The sequence below is a fragment of the Tenrec ecaudatus genome, chromosome 2 (genome assembly GCF_050624435.1).
Source record: "Tenrec ecaudatus isolate mTenEca1 chromosome 2, mTenEca1.hap1, whole genome shotgun sequence".
NCBI classification, from domain to species: domain Eukaryota; kingdom Metazoa; phylum Chordata; class Mammalia; order Afrosoricida; family Tenrecidae; genus Tenrec; species Tenrec ecaudatus.
The window spans coordinates 191,839,927-191,853,310 of NC_134531.1; the positions used below are offsets into that span (position 1 = coordinate 191,839,927).

The 13,384-nt window shown below is 61.7% G+C and overlaps 1 protein-coding gene across 2 annotated transcripts; it reads left to right on the forward strand.

Moving 5' to 3' along the window:
* Positions 1-2,066: 2,066 nt before the first annotated feature.
* On the forward strand, positions 2,067-11,983 carry FGFR4 (fibroblast growth factor receptor 4). Of its 2 annotated transcripts, XM_075542012.1 has the most exons (19): positions 2,067-2,201; positions 2,691-2,831; positions 4,456-4,586; positions 5,196-5,459; positions 5,544-5,615; positions 5,710-5,876; positions 6,358-6,481; positions 7,006-7,196; positions 7,301-7,439; positions 7,720-7,913; positions 8,008-8,153; positions 8,258-8,379; positions 9,444-9,554; positions 9,685-9,875; positions 10,231-10,353; positions 10,452-10,522; positions 10,783-10,920; positions 11,158-11,263; positions 11,369-11,983. In XM_075542012.1, the coding sequence occupies exons 3-19, from the start codon at positions 4,496-4,498 to the stop codon at positions 11,513-11,515; spliced, it is 2,397 nt and encodes a 798-aa protein (XP_075398127.1). In that variant the 5' UTR covers positions 2,067-2,201; positions 2,691-2,831; positions 4,456-4,495; the 3' UTR covers positions 11,516-11,983. The 2 variants fall into 2 exon arrangements, with proteins under 2 accessions (XP_075398127.1, XP_075398126.1); XM_075542011.1 differs by lacking the exon at positions 2,691-2,831.
* The last annotated feature ends 1,401 nt before the right edge of the window (positions 11,984-13,384 follow it).

The following is a 13,384-nucleotide window of genomic DNA, read 5'->3' on the forward strand; positions in this document are numbered from 1 at the left end:
ACATTTAGTGTCCTGAAGACATGGGTTGCCAAGCTGGCAGGGACGGCAGCTATGAAAGCCTGTTGTCTGCCTTTGGCTCAGGGCAACCCAGGAAAGATCCTGGAGGCTGAGGGAAAGCGGGGTTGGGTCCAGCTGCTCCCCCTGCCACGTTCACAAAGAGGAACCAAGACCAGAGCCTCTCCAGCAGCCCTCGAGGTAGGCGGCAAGCTGCCCTCTGGCATGCCCAGGCCTGGCCCTCATCTTTCCTGGGCCCTCCAGCAAAGAGGGACTTGGAATGAGGAAAGCCAGGAAAACTGAGTTTTTTTAAAGATTCCAACTCTTTTCTGGTTTGCAGTGGCGGGAAGAAGCCTGGTGGCCGGGTGAAGCCCTGAGCGGGGCAGGATGAGCCCACTGACCACTCTTCAGCAGGAACACGGAGCCCTCTGGGAGCCCTGAGCGGCAGGGCAGCTAGCTTGCTCCAGGAGCTCAAACGGGCGCAGAAGCAGAAGGTCTGATTGGGAGGGAAGTTTATGTTTGGGAGGAGATCAATCTTTTCTTGTCTTTTTGAGAAGGGGAATAAAGAAATGGCCTTTTGGGTATGCGGAGGGAAATGACCATTGTGTGAGGAGTTGAGGGTGTAAAGAGTGACACTCCTCCCAGGGAACTGAAAAAGGACCGGCTTCCTTCCCGAAAGGCAGGGTCTCCACCAGCCCTAGAGATAACACCAGGGAGAGGGGTCTCAGGCCCAAGCCCACGGTTTCTGTCTTCTCAAGGAGCTTTTGGAGATGAGGATGCAGGGCTTCAAGTGAGGGGTGGGTGGGGGTCAGAGGTCAGTCAGGCTCCTTGTTTGGCCTTGTCTGATCTTGCTGCTCAGGGAAGGAAGGGCTTATAGGTGTGAGGCTGTACTGGAGCCAGGTGGGGTAGAGCGTGTGTGTGGGGGGGGGGGGGTGGTTTGAGGTGAGCCACTGGGGACACCACTGTGTGCCAGGCCTTGAGAGAGGGTGAAATCACATCTTCTCGAGCTTCCCCTTGTGTACACATCTAGTTACACAATTAATCCTCTCGAGACAGTGACAGTTCTGGCCATGCCAATGAAGACATAACCAACCTAAAAACCAAGCTCACTGTCATCCCGTTGATTCTGACTCATAGCCGCCCAATAGGACCGAGCAGAACTGCCCCTGTGGAGTTCAGAGACTGTAAATCCCTTTGGGAGTAAAACTGCCTGTCTCCCTCGAAGAAACAGCAGATCCAGCAGAATGAAAACTGACACTGCAGAGTAAGCGTTCGCGCCAGGCAGTATACTAAAGATTACACACACCAGCATGTCTACTCTTAGTACCAACCTCTCGATTACAGCACCATCCTTACACCCCTTGTGGCGCAGGGGAAGAAGGCTCACAGAGTTACAGCCCCCACAGGTTGTTTTCTGATCGCTGTCACTCCTGTGTCTCTTGATTCATGCAGCAAAGTCATCTCCTGGTGAGTCCAGGAAGCCTCCCTGAGGAGGTGTGTTTTGAGTTAAGACCTAAGAATGAAATGGGATTAATCATGAGGAGAAGGAGCATGGTAGGATGAGGGAACAGCACGTGCAAATGTCCCGGGGTGGGCTGTGAACAAGGAAGCTGTGGATGGACGCTTCCTCTGGAGACAAGGTAGGCTCAAATCTTATTATAGAGAGCTATGGGCAGCCAATAGGAATGTTAAGTCTCATTCTGGAGGTTGCTCACAGACCGAATTGGAGGGGTGGGAAGAGTCGTCTACCCACTGCCTGGCCACTGGTTGTGGGGTCCCCTACCCTAATGGGGTGAAAAGCCGGGGTGGGATGGGGTAGGGTGAGGCTAGACTTGGGAAGCCTGGGCAGGGGCCGGGATGGATGGAGCCGCCGGTGGACAGCTTGGGGTGCTGCTGTCGAGCTCGGGGCGGGGCCCGGTGGGCGGGACGCCAGGCTGCTCAAGGCTCCGCCTCCCAGAACCAGGAGGCGGGGCGTCGGGCGGCCGGCGGCCACGCCGCTGTCAGGCTGCGGCCGGGGCAGGTGGGGCAGCGCCCTGGGGGCGGGCCGGGGGCGGAGCCCGGGGTGGGCGGGGCCCTGGGCAGCCCGCGGCCACGCCGCTGTCGCGGGTGCATTCCTGGCTCTCCGGCCGGCCGCGGAGGAGCGCCCGCTCTGAGACAGCGGGCTGGGCCGGGTGTGGGAGCCAGGAGCAGAGCCGCGAAGACGTCAGGTGAGCCCGGAGCCTGCGCGGGAGCCAGACCCGGACGCTCCAAGTCCACCGGGACCCTGTGCGAGTCCGGGTTGCGCTCCCAGCCTCCAGGGGCCGTGCGGCCGCGGGGGCGGCCGGCTCCCAGCTCTGCGGGCCGGAGCGTCCGCGCAGCAGGGGGGCGGAGGGGGCGGTCAATCAGTAACCCGCAGCTCACACAGGGCCTTTTGTCCCGCTCTGTCCAAAGAGCACCCTGCCTGTGGAGCTAGTTACTCATTGCCCACCGGGCCGGGGGCGGGCCGACCATCTCGGCAGCTCCCCCTTGGGACCCACCCCTCCCCCAGGGTGGCTCAGAAGAACCTTCCTTAGGCGCTCTGGGCGTAGGGAGGAGGGCGCCGAGGTTCTGAGAGGTGCACTTACTGGCCCGGGGTCCCTCAGCATGTAAGTGTGGAAGCAGGAGCAAAGCCGCGGGGCTGCAGGATGCCAGGCAGACCCTGGACTCCTCTGGTCCAGGTAGAGCATTAGCCGACAGCGAGGCAGTGAGTCCTACTGGGAGCAGTGAGCCCGGGAAGCCTAGAGGTGGGATAAAGTCCCTGCGCCTCCTCACCCGACTCCCAGCCGAACTGTGGAACTGCCCTCTGTGCAGAGGGAACGGTACGTGACTGGCAGAGTGAGCAGCGGGGTGGCAGTGGGTGGACCGCTAGTGACATCTGAACCAGATGGAGAAGGGCAGAGTGAGTGTTGGGGCAAGTGAGTAAACTGCTCAGTGTGGGAAGCAGACGACTTTGGTGCTTCTCAGGGGACAGGTGAGCCAGAGAGATTGTCCTGACAGGGGAGGGAGGGAGGGAGGGAGGCTCCCTGGGAACCCGGATAAAGGTCTGAACCAGATCCCACAGTATCCAGGTAGCCATGAAGGTCTTGTAAGCTGCGGGGTGACAGGTCAAACTTGGGGGGGATGGGGAGGTGAAGGATACAGAGGGCAGGGAGATGTTGCAAGGTCCAAACAAGAGGTAGCCATGACATGGCCAGGGTGGAAGCAGCGGAGGTGAGCTGGATGAGAGAGGGATGGAGGAGACAGACCACCTGCAAGTGGGAGGGTGGGGAGGGTGGATGCGGTGGCAACTGGCTCTGTGAAGACACTCACCGAAGGATTTGTTTGAAGGAAGAGATCTTAGCTTTGAGTAGAACAGACTCAATGCACCGCGCCCCCCACCCACACACACACCCCTGTCCCCGAGCTGGGCGAAGAGCAGTGGCCGAGGAAAAAGGGTGTGATGGGCTTTCTGATCCCGAGATACCAGTACACCTGGCTGTGACCCAGCCCCGGGGAACAACCTCTGGGGACTACACTGCCCCGTTTCCTTGCCCCCGTTAAGGCTCTGCTCTGCCTGAGTGTTGTTTTTGAGGGTCAGTGACATTCTTGGTGAGATTTGGAGGCAAGTAACCTGAATGGGGAGGATATATATGTTATGCATATTTGAGGGTGGCAAAGAGTAGACTCAAGATGACAAGTAAGCAGCTACCTGTGTGGACCCAGGGGAGGTGAGCAGACATCCCCACATTCTGCATCCCCAGCGCTCTTCTCTGAGGGAGGAGGCTCAGGGACACGCAGGGTGTTACGCCAGCTTTAACTTGGCTCTGTCTAACATTGGAGCCTAAAATCTTTGGGGAACCTGATGATGCCCCTGCTAGAGTTGTGGGGGGCCAGCAAGCAGCAGTGCCCCCCCAGAGTGCAGCTCTGGTTCAGAGCAGGAACCCTTTGATGCTCAGCATGGGGTGTGCTGGATTGTGGCTAGTGAGAGGCCTGCCAGTGGAGGCATCCAAAGATGTTCATAGAAATGTCAGCCGTTCTCCGAAGAGTGGTGGGGGGGGTGTGTGTGTGTCAGATCAGACAACTTCCAAATGCTGGAGTTTGGCCTTGTATTATATTTCAGGTTTGTTTTGGCGCTCCAACAGTAAACTTTTTATTCGGCAGAAAGCAAATCATGTGTAATGAAAGGGAGCAGGAGATGGGTCCCCCACTCTACTTCCCTTCAAGCACAGAACCCCCGCCCAACCTTTCTGTGAACTTGCGCCAGGCACTCTGCGGAGTGGTGGTGGGGGGAGGCCGGGACCCAGGGGAGCAAGGAGCCTCAGGCCCAATGCCCCACACAACCTGCTGTAGGGAGGCCCTGGGCTCTGGCTGGGGGCTCGGCAAGTCGGGAGACTACTTCCTGTCTCAGTTTCCTCATCTGCAGAGGGGACTTGCCTGAGCGCTGCTCTTGCCCCTCCCTTTCAGGAAGGCCATCGCTGGAAAGCCTGGGCGGGCCCACAGGAAGATGTGGCTACTGTTGGCCCTGCTGGGGGTCCTGCTGGGGGCGCCCAGGGCCCCAGCCTTGTCCGTGGGGGCCTCTGAAGAAATGGAGCTGGGTATGACCCCGAGGTGGGACAGAGTGGCAGGGCGGGGACGACTGGGCCCCAGGCAGGGCTGCTGGCTGGGCGGGCCTGGAGAGGCTCCTGGCTTCAGATGACCCAGCCATGGAGACTCCGTGTCTGGCTCCCAGCAAGCATCCACCTGTCTCTGTGAGGAGGGCCTTGTAGGGCGGAGGGCCTGGAGCTGGGCAGCAGAGCCGGTGGTGAGCCCTTTGGCTGTGTGCGTGTGTGCGTGTTTGTGTGCGCGGTATGCACTGGGTGTGTGGCATGGGAGCATGTGCCATGTACGCAATGTGAGTATGACATACCCCAGAGGTGAGCCCTCTGTGGCACCTACTACGTGTGCCACGTGTGTGCCTTGGGCAGTGGCGTGTCCAGCATGCCTGGGTGTGCAGGGTGTGTGTGACATGTGCCCCTGGGTCGTGGCATATGCCCAGTGCCCAGCACCTCTAGCATGTGGCTGCGTGCGTGTGTGTCCAGGAGCCACAGTGTTTCCAGCATGTGACGTGAGGGGCTTGTGCCCCGTGTGTGCTGCATGCTCTCTGTGTGCAGGGGGCTGGCCATGGGGCACTGCAGGGCTCACTGACAACTGCCCTCTGCCCACAGAACCCTGCCTGGACCCCAGCCCGGAGCAACAGGAGCAGAAGCTGACCATGACCCTAGGGCAGCCTGTGCGGCTCTGCTGCGGGCAGGCTGAGCGTGGCGGCCACTGGTACAAGGAGGGCAGCCGCCTTGCACCCGTGGGCCGTGTCCGAGGCTGGAGAGGCCACTTGGAGATTGCCAGCTTCCTGCCCGAGGATGCTGGCCACTACCTCTGCCTGGCACGAGGCTCCATGCTTGTCCTGCACAATCTCACCTTGTCTGTGGCAGGTAATGTCTGCCGGGAGCTCAGGGCTGCCTGAGGCAGGAAGACCACACCTGGGCCTCTGACACCCCCCTCTGTCCCTGATGCAGACTCCAGCAGTGATGACGAAGACCCCCAGGCCCACAGGAGCCCCTCAAATGGGCATGTGTACCCCCAGCAAGGTCAGTCTGCAGCCTGAGGGTCCGGCCTCATCCGTGGGGAAGAGTGCAGCAGCAGGGGTTCACCTGAGATTGAGCTCTCCCTCCCCACCTCCAGCGCCCTACTGGACACACCCACAGCGCATGGAGAAGAAGTTGCATGCAGTACCTGCTGGAAACACGGTCAAGTTCCGCTGTCCGGCTGCTGGCAACCCCACGCCCACCATCCGCTGGCTCAAGGATGGCCAGGACTTCCAGGGGGAGCACCGCATTGGAGGCATCCGGGTGAGCCTCCATCTTCCCAGCCCACCTGCCTCCTTATCGCCCTCCCTTGCTCTGTCCCCACCTGTCTTGCTCAGTGAAAGCCGGAGAAGAGGCAGCTGCAGAGCCCTGGATGAGCCCGGGTCTCTGGATTTGGGTGGTTTGGGTGCAGGTTCCCAACTCTGCCACTCACTTGCAAGGGCGCCCATTCCCGGCCAGGGAGAAGCCGTGGTGGGCACTGATGGGTTGAACGGGAGACCCTGGCGCCCCACTCAGTGTGCTGGTAAGAAAACTGCAGCCCAGAGAGGTGAAAGGCGGGCTCAGCTAGGACAAGTGAAACAGGGCGAGAACTCCCAAGACTCAAACCCAGGGCTCGGGCGTTCTCAGAGCCTTCTCCCTACTAGTCCCGTGGTCGGTCGCTGGCACTGGCCTGGCTTCTGCAGGGTCTGCAGTGCCCGGGCTGGGGGATGGGCTGTGGCCCTCACAGACACTCCCCTGCCCATAGTTACGCCATCAACACTGGAGCCTGGTGATGGAGAGCGTGGTGCCCTCGGACCGGGGCACCTACACCTGCCTGGTGGAGAACTCTGTGGGCAGCCTGCGCTACAGCTACCTGCTGGACGTGCTGGGTGAGCGGACCGGCGGGGGTTCAGCCAGAGGGCAGCGGGGGGCTGGGGTGAGGGCTGGCCCACCACAGGCCCAGTCCTGGTCTCGGGAGAGTTTCATCTGGAGAGGGCAAGATGGGCTTAGGCTTAGATGGTTAAGGCAGCTCCAAGTGACTGGAGGGTGGGTGGGGGGTCAGAGGGAGACATGGAGCAGGGAGGGCCTGGGGAGCAGGAAAGTGGGGGAGGAATCCCAGGGCAGCGGCCAAGGAGAGGTCCACAGGTATAAAAATCGCCAAGCATTTGGCAGGAGTGTGTCCTTTATTTGGGGAGCCAAACCGGAGGGGGCTTGAATGCCTGGCCCATATGTTGGCCTAATTTACCACAAGCACCTGGGGAGCCGCCGGGGTGCAGCACGGGCTGACAAGGTCTGAGCGGCATGTCACCAAGGTCCCTCCCTGGAGCTGGGGCTGGGGGGAGACTGGAGGCAGTGAGCAGGGTACCTGTGTGGCTGCCACTGGTCAGGGTTGACGGCCCGGCCTGGCCCCCAGAGCGGTCCCCGCACCGGCCCATCCTGCAGGCGGGGCTCCCGGCCAACACGACGGCGGTAGCGGGCAGCGATGTAGAGTTGCTGTGTAAGGTGTACAGCGACGCCCAGCCCCACATCCAGTGGCTGAAGCACATCGTCGTCAACGGTAGCAGCTTCGGGGCCGACGGCTTCCCCTACGTGCAAGTCTTGAAGGTCCGGCCCTGGCGAGTGCTCAAGCCCAGCCCTGTTCCCATCCTGGGGTGGCCCTGGCCACAGTGTGGTCCTGCCGTCCCCCTGAGTCTGTCTCCCACCTCCAGACAGCGGACATCAATAGCTCAGAGGTGGAAGTGCTGTACCTGCGGAACGTGTCGGCTGAGGACGCTGGAGAGTACACCTGCCTGGCTGGCAACTCCATCGGCCTCTCCTACCAGTCAGCCTGGCTCACAGTGCTACCAGGTGAGCCCTGCCAGCCCCTGGAGTGCAGGGAGAGGCCAAAGTGACTTGCCAGCCAGCTGTGAGGGTGGAGGGCATGACCTGCCAGATGACGCTTCTTCCTTTCACACGGGCCTGGGACTCTGTGAGATTCTTGGGGGTGGGTGCTGGTATCTGGGATGGGTGGGTGCTGCTGTGCCCTTGGGTCCTTAAGTGTGTTGAAGCCATGAGGGTCTGAGAGGAAGATTTTAGGGCTGATCAGTCAGTTAGTGCATATGTCTGTGTGTGTCCACTGCGTGAGCAGAGGAGGACCCCACGTGGACGGCAGTGGTGCCCGAGGCCAGGTACACGGACATCATCTTGTACGTGTCCGGCTCACTGGCATTGGCTGTCATCCTGCTGCTGGCCGGGCTGTACCGTGGGCAGGCGCTCCATAGCCGACACCCTCGCCAGCCGGCCACCGTACAGAAGCTGTCCCGCTTCCCGTTGGCCCGTCAGGTACGTGCCCCATCCCCATGCCCCCATAATGAGCCTCGATCACCTGCAGGCCCCAGCCTGGTGCCAACACGCCAAACCCCGCCTCCCTTCACAGTTCTCCCTGGAATCAGGCTCCTCAGGCAAGTCCAGCTCGTCCCTGGTGCGGGGCGTCCGGCTCTCCTCCAGCGGACCTCCCCTGCTTGCTGGCCTCGTGAGTCTAGACCTACCTCTAGACCCGCTGTGGGAGTTCCCCCGGGACAGGTATGCCAGCTGGAGTGGGATGGGGATGTGGTGTCCTGCGGAGCCCGCCCTTGGCAGGCTGGGTGCCCAGGGTCTGGTCCCACTCAGCCAGCCTTCTTCTCCAGCCTGGTGCTCGGCAAGCCCCTGGGCGAGGGCTGCTTCGGGCAGGTGGTTCGGGCCGAAGCCTTTGGCATGGACCCCTCCCGGCCAGAGCAGGCCAGCACCGTGGCTGTCAAGATGCTCAAGGGTGAGTGTGGCGGCCGGCGAAGCCCTGCTGGGTGGGGGTGGCTAACCAGGAGCTCGAGGTGCTACCAGCCAGGCAGGGACCCAACCCTGCTCCTGACCCTCAGAGGCAAGCCACTTCTTGACATACAGGCCATTGTGGTGGCAATGATTTGGGGTGACTGGGGCTAGCCGGCCCCTCTTGGCCTTATGTCATCACCCTCCTAGTTGGTCTCAGAAGCCCTCCACCGTATGTCCGTGTTTTCCCACCCCAGTGATGCCCGTGGCTTCCCCAAGTCTACCCCCCAATGTCCACCATCCTAAAAGAAGAGCCCTTCTGTCTAAACTCTGTCCTGGCCCCCAAACAGCAGTGCTTAGGTGCTGCGCAGGACAACCGTGGGGCCTCCCGCCACTGCTGTCCCCAGTTCCCCTCCCCCTCCCACATACACACTGCCCTGCTCCCTCCTCTCCTTCCCTCTGGGGCACAGCTGGGGCCACCTGGTACTTTCTGGGAGGCAGGAATTGAGAAATATGCTTTGTGAGGTCTGGCATGTATGTCATTGGCCCAGGGCCACAGGTCAGCCCCGGGAGCCCAGCCTCTGGTCCTCAGCCCTCGCAAGCAGCCTGCTTCCCGGCCTCCCTCACTGTGGGTAGGGGCCTGTGGGTGGCTCCCTGCATACCCAGGTCAGACAGAGTTCTGGGTGCAAGCCTGCTAAACACCCCCAGGAGCTCACCCGGGTGCAGGGACTCACGCCAGCACCTCCTTCCTGTTCAGAGATTTTCCTGCTCTTCCCCCCCCCCCACCTCCCCTGCTCCTGCTCATAGGCCTACACCCTCTTAAAACAACCCCCTCCCTTGTTGCTTCCTGGTGCCTCCCTGGGGGACAGGGAATGACCCAAATGTCCACTTCTGCAGAGGCCACTAAAGTTCAGAGAGGTTCGGAGATTTGTTCAGGGACACACAGCCTAAGTAGGATTCAGCCCAGGCCTTCCTGAGCCCAATCCAGAGCTCCTGTCTCCTCCCCACCCTGCACTGCCTCCCTCGTGTGCTTGGAGGGCAGCGCCCTCAGCCCAGCGGCTGTCCTTGCAGACAATGCCTCCGACAAGGACCTGGCTGACCTGGTGTCTGAGATGGAGGTGATGAAGCTGATCGGCCGGCACAGGAACATCATCAACTTGCTGGGCGTGTGTACCCAGGAAGGTGGGGCCTGGGCCTGGGCACTTGGGCGTGTGTACCCAGGAAGGTGGGGCTGAGGGCCAGCCGAGGGCCTGGGCACTTGGGGCTTGAGCTCTGGCCTCAGGAGCCACCTCTCCCAACCCGGCCTCCGCAGGGCCCCTGTACGTGATCGTGGAGTGTGCCGCCAAGGGCAACCTGCGAGAGTTCCTGCGGGCCCGCCGCCCCCCCGGCCCCGACCTCAGCCCCGACGGGCCCAGGAGCAGCGAGGGACCCCTTTCCTTCCCTGCCCTGGTCTCTTGTGCCTATCAGGTGGCCCGTGGCATGCAGTACCTGGAGTCGAGGAAGGTGTGGGCAGTAGGCAGTGCTCTCAGCCCCTCCAGTCATGCCCGTTCTCTGATGGCCTGGCACTCAATCCCCCTCTCCTCACTCTCCCCCTGTTTCTGGCACCCCGTGTAAATGCCCCACGGCCTTCTAGTCCCTCCTGCACACACAGTTGGCACTGACCGGCTCCTTCCACATCTTTCATCACTCCAGCCTGTAGGCAGAGCTGGGCCGGAAGTTAGACAGTCTACCTGCTCCCTCTAGTCTACCTTGTCTGTCAGTGCCATGAATGGATGATCCCTGCCTCCCCAGTGGCTGTGAGTTGTATGTGCCTGGCCCCCACCCTGTGTCCCCTGCTCACCCCCCACCCACCCCCCAGTGCATCCACCGGGACCTGGCTGCCCGCAATGTGCTGGTGACCGAAGACAACGTGATGAAGATCGCTGACTTTGGGCTGGCCCGCGGTGTCCACCACATCGACTATTACAAGAAAACCAGCAATGTGAGCGAGGCAGGGTGGAACTGGGCGGGGCCAGCCCGGCACTGGTGGGCATTGGGACCAGTGGGACATGATACCAATGCCCCCTCCCATCCCTCCAGGGTCGCCTGCCCGTCAAATGGATGGCGCCCGAGGCTTTGTTTGACCGAGTCTACACCCACCAGAGTGATGTGTAAGTCCTAGAAGCTGTGGGTCTGGGGTCTCAAAGGCTAAAGCCTCTTGGTCCTACCCCTCAGGAAGGGGAGGGGGCCCTGTGCTCCAGGTTCCTCTGCCCTGGCTGGGAACCTGAGGGGGTCCAGATGTCAACAGCAGCCCCGGTGGCAGTCCCGGTTGCTGACCCCTGCCGTGGGTTGAGCCTGTGGGGGCTCCCTGAAGCCACCAGGAGGAGAGGGCAAAGTGGTGGACCCTGCTGAGCCCTGGCCCTGCCTCCAGGTGGTCGTTTGGGATCCTGCTGTGGGAGATCTTCACGCTCGGGGGCTCCCCCTACCCTGGCATCCCCGTGGAGGAGCTGTTTTCCCTGCTGCGGGAGGGCCACCGCATGGACCGACCCCCGCAATGCCCCCCAGAGCTGTAAGGATTCCCCCTGCCCCCTTCCTACTCTGGTCCTCATCCCCCACCCTGACTATAGCCTGGGGGTTGGACCCAGGGGAGGGGCCCCCTATCACTCTAAGGACAGGGGCCTCCTTCCTGAGCCAGCTTCCACGGCCTCTGACACCTGCATCCAAAGCCCTCGTCCTCTGCTAGGGACCCCTGCTCCTCCACTCCTCCTGGGCCTGCAGCCCCCTCTGCCCCTCCCGCCCCTCCCAGGTACGGGCTGATGCGTGAGTGCTGGCATGCAGCCCCCTCCCAGAGGCCCACCTTCAAGCAGCTGGTGGAGGCGCTGGACAAAGTGCTGCTGGCCGTTTCTGAGGAGGTACCACGCCTGGCCTGCCCAGCCTGCTCCCCGCTGGGCTTCTGACCTGACCACAGGGATGGGACAGGACGGGCAGCAGCAGCTGACTAGCCCTGTTCCCCACAGTACCTTGACCTCCGCCTGACCTTTGGGCCTTATTCTCCCTCTGGAGGGGACACCAGCAGTACCTGCTCCTCCAACGACTCTGTCTTCAGCCACGACCCCCTGCTGCTGGGGTCCAGCGCCTTCCCCTTCCCCGGCGTGCAGACGTGAGCAGGGTGCAAGGCTGTGCAGACAGGTTGGTGGCAGCCCAGAGCTCCCAGATCAGCCATACTTGCTGCAGTCCTCCACCTGAGCAGTCCCTGACCTCCAGTACTACCCCAGGTCTGCGGCCTGCATTGGGGAGGTCTGGCCATGGTCCTTGGGCCCCCTGGACAAGGCTCCCTGCTCTGGCCTTGCCCTCCCAGCCCAGAGATCAGCCTCCACCCTCTAGACCCTACCCTTGTCCTGGGAATTATGCTCCCAGGTTCCTCATGGCCCAGGGGCCGGCCTGGGTCCTGCTCAGCTTCCAGACCTCTGCACTCAGCCCATCTTGAGGGCTCCGCTGGGCCTGGCTGCAGCGTTGTCCTAGACCGCTGCTCCCCTAAGCCCTTCCAAATGAGGGGCTCGGAGCCTCTGTAACAATGCCCCAGCCTGCCCTCTGTCCACGAGGCCGGAAGCCTGCCAAAAACACAGAAGCAAATGGTCTTTTATAAATTATTTTTTTGAAATAGACCTCTGTAAACTTGGTGTGTTACCTGGGGGTGGGAGGATGGCGGAGGAATCCCCAAACCTGGAGACCTCCTGGCTGAGCCACACAGACCCAGGGCTCCCGCCAGACCTCGGGGCACCTCTGCCTGATACTGCTGCTCTGAGGTGGGCACAGAGCCAGAGCAGGCCCCTGTGCTGGCCGGCCTGGCATGCCAGGACCCGCCTGTGCCCGTGGCGATGTCAGTGTGAGCGTGTGTGACCGTCCCCAGGGAGGACCCCCAGTGTCTTCTGCACATGCATGTGCATGTGAGTGTATATGCATGTGTGTGCACCAAGGTTGCCCCCTGGGAGCTGGAGGCCCCCTCCCCCATCTGCTCACCATTAACCAAGCTGACCGTTAACACAGCGTGAAAGACTGAAACCGAGCCTGGAGGCTGCTGCCCGCTCCCACGCTCCACTGCACAGGCTGGGGCCTTGTGGGGGCCGTGCCCGCCCTGCCCCACCCTGGCCAGTCTCCCAGGCAGCAGCTGGGAACCGCCTGGCTGGGCTGCAGCTGTCCCTGCCCCCCGGTCCTCTGCTGGGGAGGCCGTCATGGCCCTCTTCTCCGAAGCCCTCTCGGGATCAGCTTCCCAGGGTTCTGAGCCTGGCCCCATCCCAGCCCTACCCTGGCAGTTGCTGCTGCTCCCTAGCCCCTGATCGATCCCCAGGCTGGGCCGTGGGGCAACTCTGCTGGCCATTCCTGACACAGACCATGCATAGCACTCTCCTTCCCTGTCCCTACCAGCCCTGGGACAGGCCTGCTGATCAGAACAGATCCCATGGAGGCCACCTGGGGTGCGTCCACATGCTGAGGTGCACAGGGCCCTTAGCGTGGGACAGGGTTTCGCTGCCCTTCTCTGAGTCACCCCCATTCTCTCTCTGGCTCACAGTGTCCCCCACTGAGCTACCCTTCTCATCCTTCCCACACCACGTTCCTTCTGGGGGGCGGGGGTCCATCTCAGAGAAAGCACCAGAGCAGAACCAGGGACTCACTCAGCCACTTCCTCCCCGTCAGAAGCTCCATTCCTAGCAGGATGGACAGAGCCCTGGACTGGTAACCAGGTTCAAATACTGCCACTTCCTGAGGTCACCAGGGCACTGGAGGCCCATGCTGTAGCTGCCTGGATGGCCACTGTCTCCCCGGGCATAAGGAGTCCCTCGGTGTGCAAACAGGAACACACTCGCCTCCTGACTGAAAGGTTGGAGGTTCAAATTCACCCAGAGGTGCTTTGGAAGAAAGGCCTTGGTGATCTACTGCTGTAAGATCGCAGCCATTGAAAACCCCACGGGGAGTACTTGTAGTCTGACAAACAGAGCTGCCAACTCCCAAGGCGTCAGGATGAAGTGATCGGG

Excerpts from the sequence above, each read along its gene's own strand:
- FGFR4 (XM_075542012.1), top strand. The coding sequence starts at position 4,496 with ATGTGGCTACTGTTGGCCCTGCTGGGGGTCCTGCTGGGGGCGCCCAGG. Across the intron at positions 8,154-8,257 it reads TGGGAGTTCCCCCGGGACAG|CCTGGTGCTCGGCAAGCCCC; the intron begins GTATGCCAGCTG and ends CTTCTTCTCCAG. Across the intron at positions 10,523-10,782 it reads TACACCCACCAGAGTGATGT|GTGGTCGTTTGGGATCCTGC; the intron begins GTAAGTCCTAGA and ends CCCTGCCTCCAG.